Source organism: Martes martes (genome assembly GCF_963455335.1).
Source record: "Martes martes genome assembly, chromosome: 13".
Lineage (NCBI taxonomy): Eukaryota > Metazoa > Chordata > Mammalia > Carnivora > Mustelidae > Martes > Martes martes.
The window spans coordinates 55,024,591-55,049,022 of record NC_137901.1 but is presented as its reverse complement, the minus strand read 5'-3'; the positions used below and the strand labels follow the sequence as shown (position 1 = coordinate 55,049,022).

The 24,432-nt window shown below is 41.9% G+C and overlaps 1 protein-coding gene across 3 annotated transcripts in view; it reads left to right on the top strand.

Moving 5' to 3' along the window:
* L3MBTL4 (L3MBTL histone methyl-lysine binding protein 4) overlaps window positions 1–24,432 on the top strand; it is a gene marked incomplete at both ends in the record, with an annotated part of 359,304 nt that overhangs the window by 180,392 nt on the left and 154,480 nt on the right. For all 3 annotated transcript variants that reach the window (XM_080822147.1, XM_080822146.1, XM_080822148.1), the window contains one exon: window positions 16,923–17,025. In XM_080822147.1, coding sequence (XP_080678273.1) covers window positions 16,923–17,025 — 103 coding nt within the window. The remainder of the gene's footprint in view (window positions 1–16,922; window positions 17,026–24,432) is intronic.

Genomic DNA, 24,432 nt, shown 5'->3' with positions numbered 1-24,432 from the left:
TGGTACTTTCTTCACCTTTCTTTCTACCTCTCTTTTCAGTCTACACTTACTGCTTCTTGCCTCTGGGTAGGCTCTGCATTCCTCATGCCTAGTGCTTATCTGCTAGCATTTGGGCAGCAGACAAAGTCCTTTGCAGTCAAGGGTCATCTCCTCTCCCAAACTTTGTGTGATGTCCCCAGGGAGATGATCTGTCTCCATCCTCACCATCCTACAGCATGTCATCCAGTCATCTTTTGGGTCAGGAACATGTTTCTTGCCTTCGTAAGCCCAGAACTTTCTAGTGGCTTCTCATCTCACACAGAGTGCATTCAGTTGCAGAAAGCTTACTCCCTCTGATCTAGAGGCCCTCCAAAGTCTGCCCGGGCTGGCCCCAGCAGGGACCTCCACCCTGTCTCTGCCACTCTGGCCCTTGCTGTATCCGTGCCACACCGGCTTTACTGCCACTTCTGCCTCTGCTGTCTCCTGGGCTGGGAGATTTGTGCTCCACATGCCACCTGGGCTTGTTCAGCTGTCCCCTCCCAGAGGGAGCTTCTTTACCCAAGCTTCCACAGACAACAGCACTGCCATTCTCTAGCTCCTTAGATGCCTTTGGGTTTCCTGATGACAGATTTCACAGGCCAACATGGTACAGTACGCAGACGTGTTTCTGTCTTCACCCCTCTTTCGTTTCGAAAGTGCCTCTCCTGTGGTGGCAGGGACATCATGCTGCTCAGGGCATGGTCCTTGGGGCACAGTCTGTGCTGCCTCCACGCAATAACACAGACTTGGAGCTCAAGAGATGGTCACTGAATGACTGAGTGAGTGAATGGATGGCTTGCCTTTGAGACCACAAGTTCCCCTAAGCAGGGTCTTTGTATTATTCACCTTTGTTCCTTGGAATGTTCACAGCTCTTGCGGGTGGTAAATGCATGTCAGAAATACTTGTGGGGTGCCTGGGTGGCTCAGTCAGTTAAGCATCTACCTTCCACTTGGGTCATGATCTCAGGGTTCTGGGATGGAGTCCCTGCTCAGTGGTGAGTCTGCTTCTCTCTCTCTCTGTATGATCTCTCTCGCTCTTACTCTCTCACAAATAAATAAAAATTTTAAAAATCTTCAAAGAAAAAATACTTGTAGAAGAGTCCAGAATGTAATGAGCCAATTTGCCAACAGAGCAGCTTCTTCACAGAGGCTCTGGCCCTGTGTCCTCCCCCGCCCCTGGACTGCATGCTCCTTCATGCCATGTGCTGAGATGACTCAGCCCGTATCCTCCGCGCAGGCCCTCAGGAAATGTTTGCTGCATTTGCTTGTTGTTTGCCTCACTCCATACATTGGATAAACGTAATCCTTCTGTACCTGCTTCACCTCCCTGCCCCTTAAGCCCTTGTTTCAAACACTCTTTTAGAAATCAGAATTAGATGGAATAAAGTATTTGATTGCGTGGAGATGCTTTGTTAATGTTTTAAGGTAGGAATAAAAAGATCAACATAGAAATATGACAAGCCCCAATGCCTCTAATTAGGCATTAGAGGTTAGAGACAAAAAAGAAACTTTTTTTTTTTTTTTTTGTTTAACAAGTGAGGTTTGGATGTACCACTTCATAACTAATAGACTTTTCTCACCAGGGTACATGAGAAGTGTTCTTTCTTCAGTGACAAAGAACAGACACACAATGATAAGCACTGGTGGGGGTGTAGAGTGACAGGGCAGACCACCCACCCAGTCCTCCAGGGTGGGAACCAGCAGTGCAGGTGCCCATCCCATCAGACAAATCTAGCCTCACCATTTGTGCCAGGAATACAGTCCATCACAACCTCGAGGGGACAAGAGCTGCTCTCTCAACATGGATAAAAAAACATTTAGCTGCAGGACCGGGTTTGATTCATATTCTCAGGAAGTATAAGCAAACTTCAAACAAATGCTTTATGCTTGGGAGTCACCAGAGATGTGGCCGAAGAAGATAAACCCGACAGAATCCTCCTAGCTCACCAAGCCCCAGCATATCACACCCAAGTGTAGATGCAGTGGTTAGCAGCGCCTATTAGAGACAGAGGTGGGTGGGTGGCCCCAGTCAAAATGTGCTTCCTGGCTTACCCGACTCCAACAGAGTGTCCCTTTATGGTCAGAGAAGTCTCTCTTCCCCATCACCCACACTTAGACAGGAAGGTGGTCACACTAGCTGTTGAACAGGCCTGTTGAAGGGCCGAGTCGGGTGTCCAGAAAGGGACAGCATCCTCAGCCTTTGCAGCCTTAGCGGTGTTGCACAAGGCATGATCGTCTTCGAAGAGGGTGGCAAAAAGCAGAAACCATTTACTCTGCCGCAAAGCCTCATACCCATGGTAACTGCACACCATTCATGACCAGCACCTTGCCAGGTGTGCAGCTGTAGATAGAGAAAAGGCTGAGCCTTACTTTTCCTTAAGGAGGAATCCCTGTCAGGCCTGGGAGGAATCTGAGGAATCTGCCAGGTTGATGCCTCAAGACACTTCCCCAAGTTGTGTGGCCCCAGCTGTTTGCTCCAGTCCCCAAATCTCTGTGTGACTTTGCATCTTGATGCCAGGTTCTTGCTCACCTACCAGTGCTCTCAAAGACCCTGTGCCTCCATATTGAGGCATAGAAGAACATCTGGGTCCCTTCTGGGTTCGACACAGGGTATGTCAAAGCAGAAGTATAGCCTTCGGCTCATTAACTTGGCCACAGGCCACTGCTGTGTCATTACCTTCTGCTGTATGGGATCTTTTCTTAGAGATGTGGGGCCACACCTTTGTAGACCAAAGGAAACAAATAGCCGGCTATTGCCCCAGCCTCTTATTGGGTCTTCCCATTTATAAATAAATGCCCACTCCAGTGCTAGCTGAAGAGGGGGAAATGAGAACAAAGGAGGAAAAGCAAGAAGACAGAATGTGAATACACACACCTCTCACCTCCTAGTCTTCCTTTCTCCTCTCATCCTTCCACTCACTCCTTTCTTTCAGTTTCTTGAACACAGTCTTTTCACCCCAGGGTCTTTGCATATGCTATTGTTTCTGTCCAGAATGTTCCATCTGCTCTTCTAATAGACTACACTTTCATACCCTTTGGAATTCATTTAAGATGGTCCCTTAGGAAAAAGGTCTTCCCTGACACATTATCTAAAGAATGACCACCCCTGTTTTCCATTTTATCACCACCTCTTCTCCATAGTACATATCATAATATTGTAGTACATATCATAATATATAGTTATTTTAATGGTCTGTTTCCTTGCTTTTTGTCAGTATTATAAGCTTCGTGAGTGGAGAGATGAAGAGTGTTGTATCTATCAGCGTTTCTCCAATGTCTGGATTCCAATAAATATTTATCTGTTTTTTTCTCTAAGGGTTGGTTCCTCACTTATGCCAAAGCATACAGCTTTAGAGGCCACCTTGGGTTCTCACCTGCAACCATTATGGAGTGAATTCTTGAGTCGCAGTTGTAGAATTAGTTCAGTTAGGCCTAGTAGCAGAGATAAATAGGCCAAAATACTTCCACTACCAACAAAGAGAACTTTCTTTCTTTTTTTTTTTTTTAAAGATTTTATCTATTTGTTTAACAGAGCTCACAAGTAGGCAGAGAGAGAGGAGGAAGCAGGCTCCCCGCCAAGCAGAGAGCCTGATGCGGCGCTCGATCCCAGGACCCTGGGATCATGACCTGAGTCGAAGGCAGAGGCTTTAAACCGCTGAGCCACTCAGGTGCCCCGAGAACTTTCATGAATAGAGAGTTGACAGGCAGAAAAAGATTTCTTAGCTGACTTCCATGTCTAAATAATTTTGTCATTGTTCTTTCTTTTGCTTCTGTTTGATTTATATTTGTAAGTAATTATGATGCCTGATTACAAAGTAAATTAAACATAGATAACGTTATTATGAAGTTAAATTGTATATTAATAGACTAGTTTTACAAACTACAATAATAATAGCTATAACATTTATTATAATTTATATTAAAGACCATGTAAACATTGCTAATTTATTTAACTGTTAAGCAAAAACAAGCATAATGGAACATAACTTGATAAAGGACATAACCCGTTTTCCTTTCGGTTCATTACACAGCAGATGTATAAATATAACAGAATGATTTGTAAATATACCAAATGGCCTGGTATGTTGTTTATCCTATTGAGTGAGATAAAATCCTGAAATCTGAAGTAGGAACTCAATGATTAATAAAACCCCCTTTGATGACATTTGGGACCCTGTGGAACTAGAAAGGTTTTATTCTGGTGGAGATGAAAATTCACTTAAATTATAAAATAAAACTTAGTGCAGTTTTAGTCCACATCTGGAATGATAAATATGATGATGGATAGATGTCATTCTGAGAAAAAAAGGAGGATTAACTTAGCCAGGTAATAGCACAATTTCAATTTCTGTCTATTTTAAAGATAATTTTATAAGGAGAGTTTAGTTCTTGTTCTTCCAAAATCCAGCAAGCAAGTAATCAGCAGTTTTAAGAGTCCCTAAGTACTCATTGACTTAATAGACAATTACAGCATATTGTGTTTAAAAAAAGTTAGCTATTTTAGAAGTCCCTAATTACAGATTTACATGATAGACTTATCAAGGAAAAATAATACATTTCAAAATGTACTTATAGTTTTAGTGATATTATCTGTTTTAAATGTTCCTTGTTGAAGTGCTTATCCTGTGGGCTCTACCTTCTGGAGGTGTGAGGGCAGAATTCATGTACTTTATTCTAAAACTTAATATTTGGGTGCCTAATTCTAGCATGGAACAGTTTTGCAGATTATTTTCTCATCATAGCTAGATGACTTCCTTTGCTTCTGTTCACAGTTATTGAAATGAAATATGATAAGGTGGTCTTAGTTGTCCCATTACAGACACTATTAGATTGTCTCTCATCAAAGCACTGTTCTGTTCTAAGTTACTGATACTACAAATACACACGAACTTCTAAAAGTCCTGGAATAGCTCAGTGGTTTGACAGTAAAGCACGGTATTCCAGCGTGAGGGTCCTATCCCAGCATGCGGGTCCTGTCCCAGCGTGCGGGTCCTCTCCCAGTTTGTAGGTCCTATCTGGCCATAGATTTGTGGATGTCAGCACATGGTTGTCCTATAGAGACCCTGGGTTAGGCAGCAGAATTGCAGGATTTCTCAGAAAGGTTTTTACCCTATCCAGAAAACTGTAACATCTTCTAAGGAAAGGGAAAGTGATGATATGCAATTGTTACACCCCTGTGTCTACGTTGCCCTATAGGTTTGGATAATGGAAACCTTGGAATGATCAACAGATTGCCTGAGAGTATTGTTTGAGGAAGGTTTACCATCTTAGAGGGTAATGTCAGTGTTGTCACTGAATAAAGACCTTTATTTTAGCATCTTAACTGTACTGAGCACTGTGCCAGGCTTGGAAAGTCCTATGGGACATGGTTTTACACTGGTGACCGTAGTACGTGGGGCAGCTAGGATGGACTCTGAATAGGCACCTGGCCAGGGAAGGGGAGGGCAGTTCCCACAGGAGGCGTTGCAGGGTCACTCTGCTGCTGCAGATACCAGTTTCAGTGTGAAGAGATTGAAATTTTTCCTCCCAAGATTCTAGTCACACCAACGTCATGCTTTGCGCTTTGGGGTCAGAGTGAAGATGGGGAGCGTGTGAGGGCAATTCCATGTGTTGGTTTACAGACAAGCTTAGGGGTAGTAGCATTTTGGAGATGTCTTGTTCCCTTTCTTTCATGATCTTAGAAAAACTGGCAAATACCTGTCCATTTTATTTTCTAAATAGATCTATTCTTAAATGATGCATTGGAATGAAAATAGAATCAAATATTTTTAACATAAAATAAGTATCATATATTTGCATTACGAAGGAAGCTGTATAGAGATTATGGTTTGTTTTTTCACTTTACTCTGCATTCTAAACAACCAAGAATCATGAAGTTGAAAAGGTACACAAACCTAAAATTCAGTGAATAATGCAAGAGCCTTTGACTTTTATTTTACTTTTCATGTATGCCATGGTACTCATTTCAAACCAGAAAGTAAAAATTAGAGTATTTTTTTTCTTGGCAAAGCAATAAATTTTAACTTCAACACATACGAATATTGTAATTTTAAGAGATGTCAGAAGAGCCTCCCTGGGTCTTTGGGATAACAGATCTCTGCACTGTTGCATCCAGCCGGGGCCGCCATGGGGCTTTCCTTGCATGACCTGCCCGTGGAAGGACTGACACATTTAGGAGCTCCTATCCTAGCTGCTGCAGACACAACGTCAGAGTTACTCTGACCCACCAGTAGCCTCTACCTATTGCATATGACATGAGCCTGTCTTCCGTTGCCACTTACCTGCCCTAGAACGTTCTTTAGAGTGCTCCTAATTTTACTTGCAGCATTCCTTTGTCAAAGTGTTCTGCGTGTAATGTTTCTGTGATCACCAAATAGTAGGAAGCCGATACAGGTGAGGACATGGCTGCTGATAGCATATCACTGCGACTCTGTTACTGACCCACTCCTTCAAGACATTATTCCCCTCGTATAATCCTACACTCTTTAATGCTGCTTTGCTTGACTCTTTTTCTGCACATTAAAAGCCTTTATGTCCCAAGGAATGGCAGAGCAGAGTGAAAGAAGTGGCTGTGGAAGTTGATAATCTTTAATGTGTAGCTGGTGTTTTTTACAGGGAGGAGAACATCCTCCATCCTTTACTTCGAAGTTGTCACTCTCTTCTTCATATCAATGGGCCTGTTTTGTAGCGGAAGTCATTAGGAGCCGACTCTTTATGTAATACCTGCCCACGAATTCCCTACAGTGCTGGGCGGTCAGGGAAAACAGCAACACAGTGAAATCTCCCATCTGATTCCAGGGTTAGCTTCCACCTTTCCCAAGTAAAGGCAGGACGTGTTTTTAGTCACAATTACTGAAAAGCGAGTCTTGCTTAGCCTAGTGCAGAGGGTTAGTCCTTCATCACTGAACTGGACAGTCAGCACGTACTGAGCAGAAGGCGCAGTGAGTGGCCTGAGTTCAAGGTCATGCTGTATAAAGACCATACCTGGACCATTGCCAGCTCAGGAAACTGCGCCTCTTGTGAGGAGCATGTGAGGATCAGGAGCAGTGGTGGTCTCCAGCTCGCTCTGCGTGCTCCCGTGGTGGTCTCTGACTCGCTGTGTGCGCTCCCGTGGTGGTCTCCAACTCGCTCTGCGTGCTCCTGTGGTGGTCTCCAACTCGCTCTGCGTGCTCCCGCTGTATCTGTTGCTGTCACTGCGTAGCATGGTGCGATCACGCAGACTTCACTCTGTTCATTCCAGATATTTGACTAACACGTGTGTGGTTACCCTTGCTGTCGCTTAAAGCAAGGGATAGTGGGTTCAGAAGTTTTGTGTCTATAAACTTACAGAAGTTTTGAGTGCAGTGGTTGCACCTTGGGCAGCATAGCAGAGTGAAAAGAGCACAGATCTGCAAGTTAAGAAGCTTGAATTCTTGTCCTGACTGCCATGATAGGATTTATGATCCGGCACAAAGAATTTGATCTCCCAAAGCATTATTTCCTTATTGCAAAACTAAGAGTGGTCTAGGTCAGTGGTTTCCAACCTGAGAAGGAACACCTATGTAAGATCCACAAGCTTACCCCTGGAATTCAGATTTTTGGGGACCTGGAACTTTATATGTCCAAATATCTGAGTCCTTTCCAGCTTCTCCTGATCCTCTGTGTCTGTGCCCATGGTGTCTGGCCTATGCAGAACCTGCTGGGTTCTTGTCCTGCTGCTTTAGTGTGGACTCAAAGGGCAGGTACCATGGACGCTTACCCAGCCATCAGCAAGTTAGCGTTTCATGACCAGAGGGGCGCTTTCTCTCCTTCTCAGAATGGAGCATCTTCATATCTGTGACGGAAGGGGTGTTGTTACTTGCTGTTTTGAGCAGGCAGCACCGAGCAGGTGTGGTCTCTTGCCTATCTTGCACGGAAGTCCCTCTGGGTGGCACTAACCCTTTACAGGCAGGAAGCGCTCATCCTTCTCCCTCAAGCCAATAATCCAAACTAACTCAAAGCCCCCAGTGAGTAAACTAGTACACAAGTCTTGGAGGAAAGGTGAGCTGTTCCTTCCATTTCATCCAGGCATGTGTTACCGACCTCAGGGTGGAGGGTTTCCTTCCCACTAAAACATGGCAATTCTGCCAAGACTAATCACAAGTTACTCAATACAGGAATGTCATTAATTGTAGAGTTAGGTTTAGAGTAGAAGTCACAATTAATTATATACATATAAGCAAGCTTCCCAAACAACTCTCAACATTTAGAATAGCCGAGGTGCTAATTTTTGGAGTGATTAGGCATTAATGCCCAGTTCTACTTTAGGAGTTATTTACAGGTTATTGGAAAGACGTTATCATCACCCCTTTTTAGAATCACTCCATAGTTTAATTCTTCTAAATAATTTCTTCTTTTCGTAAAAGGAGAAAAAATCAGTTAAAGGATTGGAGATGCTCAAAAACAAACATGAATACAGTTTTAGGTCAGTTTTGTATCTCTCTTCACATGAATAAGAAAAGTTCTAGGAGTAAGGAAGGCATAGTTACCATCCTTTGGGATTCTGTTTAGTTAGTGTCCTGTTGTAGAGGGCAAAGTAGAGGGAGAAAGAAAGGGAGGAGAGGGGACAGAGAGAGAGCATGAGGTCGGGGAGGGGAGAGAAACAAATAGAAGTATAGAGTGCGGAGAGAAAGGGAAGGTTGCGGCGTTTTCATTTTGATTAGATGGGAGTAATTAATTTACATAAACCAAATACCAAATTAGTTGTTGTTGTTGTTTTTAAGAAAGCTGATTTTATGAAACAAGATGGGATCGGGAAAGAGACAAACCGTAAGAGACTCTTACTCTCACAAAACAAACTGAGGGTTGCTGAGGGGTGGGGGGATGGACATTGGGAGAGTATGTTCTCTGATGAGTGCTGTGAAGTGTGTAAGCCTGATGATTCACAGACCTGTACCCCTGGGGCTAATAATACATTATATGTTAATAAAAAATAAAATATTAAATTTAAAAAGAAGAAAGCCGATTTCATATAAAAGACAAATGAGGGGAGATGCAGCACAGAAGAAAGTAGTTTTAGCTTCTATAGTAGCTGGGTTTTTTTTTTAAAGATTTTTATTTATTTATTTGAGAGAGAACACAAGCCAGGGTGGGGTGAGTGGGGAGGGCAGAGGGAGAAGCAGAATCTCTTTGAGTAGGGAGTCTGACACAGGGTTCCATCTGAGGACCCCTGGGTCATGACGTGAGCTGAAGGTAGACCCTTAAGTGACTGAGCCACCCAGGTATCGTTTTTATAATACCTTTGAAAGAATTTGTGTAAAAGTTAAGATTTAGAAGACAAATGCATCTACTTTTATTTCTTTCTTAAAAGTAATGAAAACAATGATACAGTGCAGTCTAGTGAAGTAGTTTTGTTTGACTTGCTGTTGGACGCATGTTGCCCCCTACTGCCTGCCCCTCATCCCAGTATGGTTATGAGTGAGAGGCAAATTTAATTCAGTTTAGTTCAGTAACATGTAAACCAGATATTTCATGTGTACCAGTAACGCCCAAAGTTTTTTCTACTCTTAAAATTCTGTGCTTCTGCGTTATCTATGTGGACCTCTCCCAATTTTTCCATTCCATAAATCAAGAGTGTTGTTTTTCTGATTTTTTGAAAGGTTAAAAACTGGGTTACAAAACAGGTTGGCATTTTATGAAGTTCTCTGCTATTTGGTAATATGAGAAGAGCCTAGTTTTGTGTAAACAGTTGGGTACAAATTGATGCCCCAATCCTGCGCCTGTACTTAAGCATGAGATCCGATTTTTCTGGGCTCCCCTTGTTATTGACCAGTTACCCACCATGTTATTCTGTCTCTTATTTAAAACTTCACATGTGATAAGTGCATTTTATATTTGCTAAGGAAATCTTTTCCCACTGTTCTGTCTCCTTTTAAGTACTGAGCAGAGCCCAGTAGAACATGTTTCACTTTTTAACATAAATGTTCAGTGGGAAGCTCTGGTCGGATCCGTGGCAGGGGCTTTCAGAAGGCTGACATTGCTGCTGAACTCTTCTCACCATGGGGTGATCGTGGTGCTTGCTGCGGTAGAATAAGTATCATTGTCACCACTGGCTACAGAGCAGGACTCGGGCACATTTCTAGATGGGGTCCTGCATCAGGTGGGTGATTAGTTTGCCTTCCATTACAGCTATTGCCATGGCTATATTTTAAAGGTTTTTTAAGATCAACAGGTTAGCCAAAACAGTCACATTTGTAGGAACCTTTTCTTATTCTAAGGTTGCATTTCCATTTCACAAACTTATTATTCTATTTTGCTTACATATCATGAAACCTGATAGCCTGAAACCTGGGACAAGCAAACATGGTGTTTGGTTACATTATTTTCTTCAACACTGTTTTCTTCTTCTGTTTGAGAAACTCATTATTATAGCACAATGGGTGTGTGTTGTCCCTAATTTCATTAGGATATAAAGAATAAGTATGATTAATCTGTAATTTCAGTTTGAAAGGTATGCCTATTCTTTGCATTCTCTAGCATTCAGGGGTAATTATTTCATTAAATCTTCTTAACAACTGTAAAATAAATTTCCTGGGGGCAGGGTGGGAGAAAAAAAAAAAAAATAAAACAAAACAGGGTACTGCCCTAAAGGTTTCTTTCTAAAATAAAGACAGTGAAATCCTAATTGTATGAAATGAGAACATGTGCATATCTGAATAGTTTCCTTTATTTATTTCTTTTTAGATCCAGATTTAAATCTGCTCCTTCCCTTGCTCCACTCTTAATTTCAGCTGATGATCTTGGGGCCTGTTTTGCTAAGAAAACTAGTGCTCTGGGTAGAGAGCACTTAGCGCCCAGGTCTGCCTCTTTTTTCTCTTCCACACTCCCTTACCTTGAGTAGGGCTCCTTGACATCCAGTGACCAAAAATGGTCCCATTCCAGTCCCAGCAGCTCTGCGCTGCATACGCACAGCCAGGGAACAGGTGCCCTTCCTTAGCATGTGGTCACAGGCCCTGACTTGCCTCCTGGCGCACTGTCTGCATGTCCTTCTCCATGGAGGATGCATGGCTCTGCCTGGCTGTGCCTTCTCCACCCCTTCCTCACGCTCTTTTCGCCTCTGTCTACTCTGTTTCCCAGAGCTCAGTCCTCAGGCCTCTTCTCTCCTCCGCTGACACTAACTCACCATGGGATCTCACCTAGTCCATGGCCTCAAGCACCAGGTGTAGACACCATGGCTGCAGGGTACCTCTAGACCCAGCCACAAGGCACAGCCTGCCCCAGGCCCTTGCCTACTGTGCCCCTTAAAGAACAGGCGTAGTAAGTGTGTTCTTAATTATTCTTCAGCCCTTTCTGTCTCCAGAGCCCCCACCTAACCCAGAAGATCGCTTTGGTCCATGAGATCTCATCTCTTGCCTGCTTCCCTTTTTGACTCCAACCACACTGGGCTTCCTGCTGTTCTTCCAGAAACGTGCTCTCACTCCGTGTAGAATTGAATGTCAGGACTTCTCCCCTGACTACCAGTCTTAAGAGCATCCCCACTTCTGCCCCATGACTTCATGTCTTCCTAGCACCATCACTATCCGACATCCCATTGTGTTTCTCAATGAGTGTTTATTCTATCTTTGGCAACAGAACGTAAGCTCCGGGGACGACAGGTCTTTCTGTTTGGCCTGCTGCCATATCCTTGGCCCCCCAAATCCTGCCGAGTACATAACAGGCATTCAGTGCCTCTTTAAATGAGTAAATAACTCTCAGTGGCTATTTAAAAAAACTATTATTTAAAAAATGGTATCAAGAAAATAAGAGTTAAAATATCTTAACTTGTCGCTAGCAGTATCAGATTTAAACCTGTTCCACTTTTAAAGTCATTTCCCTGTAAAACACTTATGAAACGAATCAGGTTGCACCGAAAACTTTTCCGGCAGTGGGTAATTAGCTAGGAAGCCTCCTGCTTGATCCTCGTGCCCTGATGTGGGCCCATATCAGTGCGGAGCTCACATATATACGTAATGGAACAGAGCCCCTTCATTTGCTTCAGTGTCATTGTCGTTCTGCCCTCAATCACCTCTAGACCCAATAAAATAACAGTTTGGGGGGGGGGGTTGCTTCCTACTCAGAAAGAGGGCAGTGAACGCAGCCTCTAACCCACACTGACTGGGCCAGTAAGCCTTTTCACTCACGTCGCTAGTGGTCACCAGTTTCGGCCATTTTGAAATAAAGGCCGGTTCCCTTTCTCATTTTCTAGCAATGGGTGCGAGCTCTTTAGTGTACTGATTTTTCCCTTAATATCTTACATCTTCTTTACGTGACAAATAGATCTAATGCTCATATGCAATTCTTGTTTTTGTCTTAGAACAATTATTTGGTTTCACAAAAGGGTAAACACAATAAAATTGCTGTTTTCTTGTATGGACTTTTCAGCTGCAAGTCAAACAAAAATCTGTTTACAACGGTTTAATAAAAGAGAGGATTATTCTTCAACACTTTTGCTTTCGTCTTTGTGCTTGTCAACCTTGTGAGCTCTTACGTCTGCATTCCACGAAGGTCGAAGAAGGAGGACATGGGCAAAGCAGCACTGACATCACCTTTACCCTCCTGCTGGGAAAGAAGCATTTGTGGACATCCTTACATTGCATTTCCCTTAGGTCTTATTGTCCCAGACAGTGTCAAATGACCACATCTAGATGTGAGAGGCTGGCAAAGCCAACATCTTTAGCTGGGCACATTGCTGCCTTGAACCAAATCAGGGTTCAGTCAGCAAGAAAGAGGGAATGGACGTTGGGTGGGCAACTACAGTGTCTGCCTGGGCTTCTGATAGCAGCCACATAATTCCATGTGAATGGGGGATCCACTAGGACATTTTACTTACTGTATCATGTGAGTGTGAAGCATTGCTCCTTACTAGGATAATTTCCAGTCTACAAGGATATTTTCAATTTTGTCTTGCCTTTGCAGGAAGAACTATGCCATTAGATTGACTCCTGCCTAAGTACAATTTTCACAGAAGACTCGAAATAAATTAGGAGCTATTCGTGCTGCTTGATAATAGCTCATGGTATTCAGAAATAGAAAACCAGAGATTGATTTTAGACAAGCTAAGCTCTGAAATAGGAGTAAAGTGGGAATTAGCTTCCAGCATGGTGGTCAGGATATGCCAAATAATGCCTACAGGTGTTAATTGTTGCTGTCTTTATGATTTTTTGATCCATTTATTAAATGTTTTTATTTGATATTTATTATGTGCCAGTTGTTGCTTGTAGTGGGTTCTGGGGCTCCAGTGGTGGCCTCATTAGATAAGGTCAATGTCCTGACTCTAGTGAAGGGAGACAGGAGCTCAGCAGATAAACTAGGAAATCGATTTCAGTTAAAGTGGCAAAAAGCAGGCAAGGAAGGGTAAAATGTTCAGGATGGTCTCTCTGAAAAAATGATTTCAAGTTGAGAACATTTTCTTCTTGAGACTTAATTCTTTAAATATCCAAGTTAAAAGGAAGATATTCTTGGTAAAAATGCAATTATTTTCTGAGAAAAAAACATTAATTTTATCATAGGTTCCCTTATCCTAGAGGCAATAATATGAAGGATTATAGAATTCACAGGTTTCTTTTCCCCAACAGATGGCTGTCTAATTCACCGTTGAGTCAACCCATTAAACTTCATCATACAAAATGTACCAAGGAAAATTGTTAGATTCCATGCTTTTTTATTGCATGTTCTTCTCTACTTCTTCTTTGTTATGACCCTTGCTTGCGGTTCTTAATGTAATAACTCTTCTCGTAATAGTTGAGGTCATACTCTTCTTTACGTATCTAACAAGTAGAGAAATATAACCCCCATAGGGACATTGGAGATAAGTGTGCATTGATAAATATTTAAAAAGATGACTTCAAGCCTAATTTAATCAAGTGCATTGAAATAGTCCTGAAAAACATATCAGAGAGCCTTCACTGACAGTTTGCTGGAAAGTTGTTCACACAGAGCGACACCCGGGCTGACTGACAACATTTGTTTGGTGGTTTGTTTATAGGTATAATATTCCAGGTCTTTGTGACGGTGGCCTTGGTAGTGCATTGTGAGGTGCAGTTTGGAGAAAACTCTATTTATATTCTGTGCTTCTTTCTTATAAATCTTTTTATTTACCGACTGCCACAAGCATACCTCTTAATTAGAAACTTGTTTACAGTTCTTTAACTATAGTTTTCATTGAATTTGTTTAAAAGTTGTTTCTTTCTCAAGGCTGCTTCCAAAAGCTACCTTTGGATGGGGCAACATGTTTCTCTCTGTTTATCCCTCAAGGTGTTTTGCAAAATTATGAAGGCATAATAAGTATCTAAGACAGATTTTTCTTCTCACTCAATAAACTTACTGAAAATGTCTCTGAGGTCTAAATATTTGCTGTGGTACCTTCTAGTGTTTGTTATACGTAGGCCGTGGGCTTGTATATAGCCTGTGAGCATCTACAGCTTGCAGGTTATAAACAAAGCTGTAGAAATGGCAGCCCAGGAACATATCTTGAGGTTCTCTGACTTCTTCAGGTTAACTAGAGGAGGGCGTGTTGGGGGGGGGGGTTGCTGCCACCAAAGCTTGTGGACAGTAACAACTTGAGAAGGGTTAGTGTGTAATCACACCAAGGCAGCAAGTGTGATGCATCCTCAGTAGCCCATGACGGGCTTCGTGTACAGAAGTCGTTAGTGACCTGAGAGGACTGACATGGTTTGAGAAGCGAGATGTGAGGAAACAGAAATAACTTCTCTGAGAAGTCTGACTGGGAAGGGCAAAACAGTGAATGGCTCCTAAACAAACGGGAATGTGAGTCCCAAGGAGAGCGTTAAGCTTTTGTTTTCTGTTTTGTTTTGTCTTTGTTTTTTTTTTTCTTTTTGTGATGGGGAAACTGGAATTTGTTGAAAGACTGGTACAAAAGATTCAATAGTGCAGGAGTGACAAAAATATGTTAGAGCCTAAAGACCCTATAGATAAGACCCAAATGGAAAGGGTAAGAGACCCTGGAGAGGAGAGAAATCCTCATTGTGATGGAAAGGAAGGAGGGATGCTGTACCCCACAGACAGGACAGATTCCTGCTTTCCCAGTGAAGTACAGCTAGGAGCAGCTGTGAGAACTAGAGGTAGAGGCTTGCGGAGGCCTGGGAGAGTGGGGAGGGGCTCAGGTGACACTGAAGACCATAGTTTTGGTAACAGTGAATGAATCTGCACCATTGTGTAATTTTTTTCTAGAAGAACTTAGTCCTGTGAAACACAGCCAGCAGGGTGGTGCCGCTGACCCATGGCAGGCTCTTTATATCCTTCCTACAGTTACCTGTCACAGAAGGTCATCGAGGCAAGGGGGCTTAAGTTATTTGCAACAGAAGGGAGTACTGGTTGGCAGAATCGAAGAAAAGGGAAGGGTGTTACGAAGGGAGGGGAGTGAGGATGGGAAAGAAGGGACTCCGTGGCCTGGAAACTCCCAGGATATTGACCCATCATCGGCAGCTGGGCTACCTCAGCAAGCAATCTGGAAGGATAGGATTTTGTAGTCAGATGGCCTGTTTGCTTAGTGCTTTTGGAAGCAGTGTCATTTTGTGTGATGACAAGATCCAGAGCATTTTTTCTAGAGGGAGAGCAGACTGAGGAAAATCATAGAACAGAGAAACAGGGTTGAGCTCCTAATAATCTTTAGAGATACATTGCCCTTGGGCTTGATAAGAGTTTCTCTGTGGCCTGGAGTGGTTACATATAGTACATATTAGCATTGATATTAGTATTAAGTACATGCAGCATTATTTTTTTTTTTTTTTTTTAAAGATTTATTTTATTTATTTGACAGAGAGAGATCACAAGTAAGCAGAGAGGCAGGCAAAGAGAGAGAGGGAGGGAAGCAGGCTTCCTGCTGAGCAGAGAGCCCGATATGGGACTCGATCCCAGGACCCTGAGATCATGACCTGAGCCGAAGGCAGCGGCTTAACCCACTGAGCCACCCAGGCGCCCCTACATGCAGCATTATAATAGTATTAATACAGGGGCTCCTGGGTGGCTCAGTGGGTTAAAGCCTCTGCCTTCAGCTCAGGTCATGATCCCAGGGTCCTGGGATCAAGCCCCACATCGGGCTCTCTGCCCAGCGGGGAGCCTGCTTCCTCCTCTCTCTCTCTCTGCCTGCCTCTCTGCCTACTTGTGATCTCTGTCTGTCAAATAAATAAAATCTTAAAAAAAAAAAAAAATAATAGTATTAATACAGCATAAGTGTTACTGTACATAGTATTAGTGTAGTGGAGTAGGAGTCAGTGCTTTTTTCAGCTAGCTTTGAAAGCTACTTAAGCATGGCTAGGGCTATGTTCACCATCTTTGGCATGTCTCATTTATTAGCTGAATTTTTTTTTAAAGATTTTATTTATTTAAGGGGTGGGGGGAGAGCGGAGGGGCAGAGTGAGAGGGAGAAATAGATATCTCACTAAGCAGAGAGCCTGACCCGGGGCTCAACCCCAGGACCCTGGGATCATGACCTGAGCCAAAGGCAGACTCCTAACTGACTGAGCCACCCAGGCACCCCTATTTATTGAATTTCTGTCCTGTATTTGGGGGAGCCTTGTTGTGGTTGAGTGGAGTTTCAAAAGGAACCACAAACCAGACCTCACTCTTTCACATTCTTAGCTCATGGTTATATCGCCTTTGCCAGTATGATTCTCTAAAAGAAATGGGTGAATGTTCTCATATTTTTAAAACATTTCAATGCCTGTATATTTCGCTCTGCCTCAGGTATCAGTTGTGTTAGTTTTATCTATGACAGCACTGATATTTTCTGCTAAATCATGTTATAAAACATCACAAGTATCCAGTAAGTGTTTTAGTGATGGTTTGTTTTTAATTTGCAAAGTCTCAATGAATATCATTTACATATTTTAGTCTTTCTAGTTCTTTACTGAGGGTGTTTTCAAGGTATGTTCTTTTACTTCCTGAAGGAGCAAATGATGTGAAAATCCTTCCAGGGCAAGCTGTATGTCCTACTCCAGGGTGCCGAGGAATAGGCCATATCCGTGGTCCACGGTATTCAGGACATCACAGGTAAAGATTTTTCTTGTTTAAATTATTTTAGGGATGAGTTGGAAGAGTGTGCAGATTAGCAGCCATAGGTAGCATCATAAATGACTCTCTTGGAGCCAAATGCCTTCCCATCATGCTCCCTTCTCTGTGTCTCTAAGGCCCCTCTTGACATTTCCTGCTGCCTGCCCACCTCTGCCCTTCCTGAAGCTTTCTTGGACCCTTGAGGTCTTTCCTGGACCTGCATCACTTCCCAGAACCTCTGCTGTCTGACACTTTCCTTAACACGTGCCTGTTCTATGGGACGTGCTCACCACTCTGTGTCCCACCCCAGGCCTGAATTTTCTCTACACAAATGCTGCTGTCCTGCTGTCTTCTAGAGCAATTCCAGAGCTTCTTGCCTCTCCCCCCTATTGTTTTCACCTTGCCCCTATTTCCCTTTCTCTATGTCTTAGTCATTTGGAGATGAGATAATTCTGTGACAGAATAGAAAGTATTCAGTATAAGTTATATTGAAGCATATGTCCATGTATTCAATATTTCAGAAAAGTTTAGAGAGGATAGTGCTTTAAGAAAAAGTAAATACAAATAAATCTGTATAAGTTCCTACTGTTTTTTCTGTTCCCATCGATTGGTAAAATAACATAGAGATGAATTATTCGTATGGTGCTATAGTTACAGAATATGTAAACTAAAAAAAAATTGTTGAAATACAAAAATACATAAAATAAATGTCAGAGATAAGTAGAAAGAGAAGAGAATAAGTTATTAAATATGTGACACAAGGTAATATTTGTTTGAACAAAAGAGATCCATGTGGAAGTCTTGCTTTACCAGGTGGTTGCAATCCTGGAAGCCAGCGCTGAAAACAGTTCTAAATGAACCAAAGCAAATGTTACTATAAGGAATAATGGTAAACACTCCCAAATAGCATAAATGAATATGTTATATGTGTAAATGTAACATTAACACTTAAAAGGATGTCATATAGAATCCATAAAAAAAGAAATAAAGATGTGTGGACATCTTGGGTACTTGGGCAAATGTGTAGGACTCATGGGCTAGGAGACTGGGGACAGGTCTCTGGAGACATTGTGGTGTTATGTGGGGGAAGGAGGAAAAGAGAGTAAAGGACAAAAAGTGAGAGGGAAGGGGAGTGGTCACACCATTTGGGGACTCTGTATTAGGTGAAGACCCTGTTGAAACAGAGCCATTTTTCAGACATCCTTAGGGGTATATAGCTATGAAAAATCTTCCTCAGGCTTTTGTTGTGGGCTTCTTTTTGTTTTTTTTTTTAAATCTAGAACTGCATACCCCTTTATGATTAGTCATGAGTCATATATGCCTGTTTAAATTAAAATTAATCAAAATTATGGGGCGCCTAGATGGCTCAGTGGGTTAAGCCTCTGCCTTCGGCTCAGGTCATGATCCCAGGGTCCTGGGATCGAGCCCCTCATCGGGCTCTCTGCTCAGCGGTTAGACTGCTTCTCTCCTCCCCTCTCTTTGCCTGCCTCTCTGCCTACTTGTGATCTCTCTTTCTCTGTCAAATAAATAAATAAAGTCTTTAAAAAATTAATCAAAATTAAACAAAAACTAAATCTTCAGTTCCTCAATCACACATAGCCAAGTGTGCCCAGTGGCTACCATACTGGATGGCACAGAAAGTAATGTAGCATAGCCGTGAGAGTATTTACCCTATTCTGCCTTCTCCTAGTAGATTTTTGAGTGGCAGTTATTTCCAGATGAAAAGTGAGTCCTTCCTTCAAAACTTGGGTCATTATCCTGAAAGTTAGCAAGACTGTAACATTGTGGTTGGCCTGGTTTACCCTCCTGAGGCACTGGGGCTGAAATAACAAATATCACCCTGGACAGCTCCAGCATGATTACCCTGGAGATAAGATTACCAGGTAGCTCAGTCAAGGTCTCTTCTTCCACTTCATTACAGCGGACTTGGCTCCCACACTGTTCCTCCATGTGGTTCACTTGCTTTTCCCTGCTTGAATTCGGAAAACATAGCAAGCAGAGTCACAATGGGTGTGCTCCACTTTGTTCCAGCAGCTTCCTGGAACTTTTCTCATTCAGTATGGCACAGACAGACCCAGTTGTTGTTTGTATTTGTAGTATCTAATTATGAATAATATTGATATTGTCCGACATGATTTCCTCCATCCACCACGCAGCCTTTAAAGGTTGGCCTCAGAACTTCTGAAGAAACTAGAAGAGTGTGGAAGTAGAGTTTAAAGAAAGGCATTCAGTGAAGCCTAGCAGAAAAATCAAATACTGTACCTATATGATAGAAAGAAAGCACAAGGCAGTCTTTCTGCAGACCTAACAATTCATAGGGCTGCTGGGGGCAATGCCTTTGTGACTGGCTCTTGACTCTCTTCCCGCCCTAGACCTTGTTATGATAGAGCAGGGCTCTGGTAAATTAAAGTCTTCAAAAGCTTAATGATCCTATTACCTCAGGAAAAAAATAAACAACAACTACCTGTGATGAGCTTCTTTCTAGATTAGAAAAGACAAAAATTAGATAACTGGATGGTTCTTAAACTTGCATTTAGAACTTATACAGGTTTAAACTGTCAGACAAATTCTTACTTACCTGTGTAAAGAGATTTTATTATATTTAATACTATTTTGTATTCATGGAATGAGGATAAGTTCTTGGTGGGGTTAGTGTTGATTGTAAAGCAGTTATGGAGGGCGGAGGTCATAGGCAATAGAAGGTTAGCTCCAGTAGGCACAGAGCATTTGTCTTTCTTGCTTTAACCATTTTCAGTGACTGGTTTTGTCTTATCAAGTTTAGCTTTGAGATGCTAGAGTTACTCATTGACTGACTGTATCCATTTTTAATTAATACTTTGATTTCTTTTTAAACTACCAATTCTTGTTTTCACTTCTCTATAGGTTATCACATTCTGAATATCATTTACTAAGTTAGTCAATGTACTAATGTAATGTTGAGTATAACTTAAGAACTTGGAACTAATTGGGCAAGAACAGTTATGATAAATCATTCATATTCTTTGGGGTTTGTTTTTATGTATTCCCATTACTGTAGTACTAATTTTACATAGCTGTGTAACATGAAAAATATCATTCGTCAGTGTGTATCTTTGGTAGTATCTGTTGAGAATATTACACACACACACACCTAACTACACCTACTAGGAATTTGCCTTAACATACCCAAAGTTGTCATTATACATTTTCCATCTTATTTGTCAACGAGACGGTAAGCAGGAGATGAGAATTTTAAAATGCTGCATTCTCCCAGAGCCCTGGATTTGTTGTCATAATCATCTCTAGCTTGAGTTTCCTGAAGCATGTGAATTAGACTTGCATTTTCTAAAATGAAAGTTTTTTTTTTCTTCTTGTCATAAATATGTACCTTTACCGAGGAGTCATCGTTCTACAAAATACTTTTTACGGTTTCTGGTCCAGAAGAGTTTTAGGCAAATATTTTTACATTTAAAAAGAGGAAGAAAATAATGTAAGTAGAAACCCCTTCAGCTTCACAAACTCCTGTACAAAAACAGCTCAATTGACCTCTGCTTCCAAAGCCTTAGGGAATGCTTGGAAGTATAGGAAGACAGTGATTTTAGTTGTTCTGTAAAATACTCTGAGCAGCAAAGTGCTCGCAAGGAGTGAGTCTTGTTTTTACCATTTTATGTCAGAGTTTCTGATTCTGATATTGAAGGCATGGTGTTTTGAAAGGAAGTAAACAATGTTCTTAAAATAAGTTGTCAGTGTCTTGTTTCGTACAGCAGGCAAGGAGAGCTGTGACATCAGGACATAGCTGATGACATCTGAAAATAATAGACCACTTTGAGAGATCAGGTGGACCTCTTGGTATCCTTTTTAGATGGATTTCAGACAGGTTTACTCTAGTTTTCATTAAAATAGTCAAGGGGTTAACAGTAATATTCAAAGCTGTTTAGAGTTGATGTAAAATCTGCATAAGCCATTATTTAGGAAAAATTGCATCAGTTCTTATCTGTATGAAATAGGACTTTTGGTACACAATTATCACACAATTTACATGTTATTTGAATGAATTTACATAGTGAGTAAAATGAAGTAGGTGTGTTTGTTAACACAGAAATATTTAAAGATGACAATATTGGGACTACAAAATGTAAACTTAATTTAAGCCAGGGTCCAGGATTAGACAGGAATTTGTTTTTTCTAACTGAGTAGAACACAGATTCGGAAAGACTTGGTCAACCTCTGTGTCATAAAACATACAAAAGTGGGGCACCTGGGTGCTCTGTCTGTTAAACATCTGCCTCTGGCTCATTATCCCAGGGTCCTGGGCTCGAGCTCCATGTCCGGCAGGTTTGGTGGGGGGGGGGGGGGTGGCTGCTCAGCGGGGAGCCTGCTTCTCTCTCTGCCCCTCACCCCTCTGCTCCTATTCTCTCTCAAATAAATAAATAAAATCTTTAAAAAATATATACAAAGGTAATTAGTTAAGGAGCTAATAATGACATTCTTTACACAAAGAGCCAGATATTGTTACAAGGTAGGGACCTCTTGCCCCAGTGCTCCCAGGTGAGATACAGGACACACATTGCTGGTGTCACACCATAAGGAAAACACACACATACACACACACACACACACACACAAATAGAAAAGGGATGTCTACTGCTCAGAAGAAAGGATATCTGATAATCTAAGACATTTTGGGTGCTGTTCATGGAAGTTTATGGCACAACTTGGCCTCTATTCATGATTTATAAATCAGTTTGCCAGTGTGTGTGTGTGTGTATCATGGCATATATGTGTGTGTGGTATGTATGAATGTCTATGTATATGTGATGTGTGCATATGTATGTATAATGTGTGTGGGTACAGTAGGTACATCTGTGGGGTGTGTAGTGTAGTGTGTGGTGTGTGTTGGGGAAATTGTGTGTGTGTGGGGGGGTGTGCTGGGCTGTGTAAGTGTGTGTGTATACGTGGTGGGCAGTTGGGGCCTGTGGAACTCCTCTGGCTCTTGACCTCATCGACGAATCTCTTGGCATTCTTAGAAGTAGATTTTTATCTTTAGGGAGAGCATTTGCTGTGCTGTCCCCCTGCTTCTTGGGTGGGTTTCCTTCCTGGTTGCCTGGCAGTGCGGCCTCTGCGCACCAACCCCTGCATCCCCTCTGATCCCTCCCAGCCCTGCCTTCCAGGCCCGGATTCCTTTGGCAAAGCCATTCCCCTCCAAATCCTCTCTCAGCAACAGTTGGGCCCCTTGGATGGTCCATTCATCATTTCTCCACACCTGGAGACCATACCCAGCCCCCTGCCCTTGCTGGTTTCTCTACAGGTGAGCTGTACAGCCATATTACTGGGACTCCCTTTGCCTCCTTTCTGCCACGTACTTGATTTCCTGGGTTTCAAGTCTTGGTCCCTGGTTTATTTTCTCCCAGGTTTTGGGGTAGGATTTGTGGGAGGTAGTTGGATTTTTTTTTTAATATCAAAAGTATCTTTTATCTCTCCTCAACTCTAGTCGTTGATTTGTGGATAGAATTCTAGTTAGAAACCTTTTTCTTCAGAATATTGAAGGCATCGCTCCATTTTTCCCTCTGCATACCAGAAGTCAGCTGTCATTCAAATTTCACTTCAGGAAAGGATTGGTCTTCCTCTTCTTCCACCCCACCCTCTGCAAGAATCTCAAGCCCTGGACATTTTCAGGACTTTCTCTTTATCACTGGTATTCTGAAATGAGATTTCATTCATAGGTTCAATCAGCAAGCTCATGTCTTTTGTTTCTGGGAAATGTTGCTATGGTAATTTTTGAGTAATGCTCTCTTTTCTATGTGCTCTGACGTTCTCCCCTAGCATTGACTTCCCTGTCTTTTGTTCTTTCCTATGGACTGTTTCTTCAACCTTGACTTATAGTCCTTTGATTGAAATTTTTAATTGTACTGGGATTTTTTTTTTCAGTTTCTTGAAACGCATCCTTATTCTCTGATTAGTTTTTTTATTGCATCTTGTTCTGATTTTTTTTGACTGTGTGTCTTTTTTTTTTTTTTTTTTGACTCTCTGACAGTATTTGAGGCTATCGTTTTCCTGCTCCCTGAATCCCCTTTTTTCCCAGATACTTGTGTTTTGACTTGGTTTGGGTGAGGTTGGTTGGCTTCTTTCTATTACATGAAGGACATTCTGGTAAGCCCAGCAGTCCTTCTCCGTGTTCACTCTTGAGAGAGAGGCACCAGAAGGCTGGTATGCACCTTTGCATGCATGTGTGGGGCCCGCCTGCTGGTGAACTTCCTGGACTGGCCAGGCAACGGCCCAGCCAAGGCCAAGGAGCCTGTCACCAGCAGTGACCCTCCTCCTCTGAGTAAGTTCCTTCAAACAGACATGATGTTTCCAGACGTTTCCTGGGTACTCTTATGCCATCCTCTCCCTGCAGATTCTTGGCTCTGTCCTTGTCTGATACAGGAAAGACGCTAGGGTCTGAAGCCGATAGCCAAGAAGGAATTCTTGAGATGTCTTTGGTGTAAAAAGATGATTTTATTAAAGTACAGGGACAGGACCCATGAGCAAAAGAACTGCACTGGGGTCAAAAGGAGTTGCCCTTTATCTAGTTCCAAGTTGGGAGGGGGTTAGGGATAGTGGAAGTCCCTAAGAAATTTTGGAAGCAAGGTTTCCAGGACCTTGAGGGGGCTAGCTATTGTTGGGAAATGATAATTCATTACTGTCTAATAAAACCTGAGTCATGAAACCCTTCAGATGTATATCTGTGGGTCATATGCTTGGGGAATGATTGCCAACATGTATCATGGGGAGTTAAGAGATAAAGGAAGTTTCTAAAGGAATTTTTATATATTAAAGTAGACTTACAGGATCCTGGGGGTTGGGCTAAGATTGTCTTTTGCCCTTAGTGAAGTATTAACATGGAGGCAACAGAGTTCCTAGAGGAATGTCACTCTGTTTTCAAGGACTTGTCAATGGGCTATGGATAGTAAGGAAATTTAGTACTTTTTTTTCTGCCTTTGTTTCCCACATCATTACCCATTTTCCAGCTTCAAAAATGTGTTGATTTATCTGCTGTCATTTTTCCTTTTGTGCTTTTTGTTTATGTATTTATGCCCTCTCATTCATTTATTTGATTTTTTTAGTAATGAGAGAAGGAATTTATTACCAAGAAGAAAGGAAAATATAATTTTCTAGTCTGCCATATTTTCTCTTATTTTTAAAACTTGGTTTACTCCCCAAGTAATCATTTAGTTAACAGTATATAATTTTATTTCTCTTTATTGTTGTTTTGCCTTATCATAATAGCATTTTCTTCTTCATAGCCATAGAAAATAAAAGATTGTGTAAAATGACTTTTTATTGGCTCTGTAAATTTTATGAATTTATAATGACTGATTGGAATACTGTGTTGAAAAGAATTCTCAAAAGCATGGTTTTAATTTTATATGCACACTACTTCTTAAT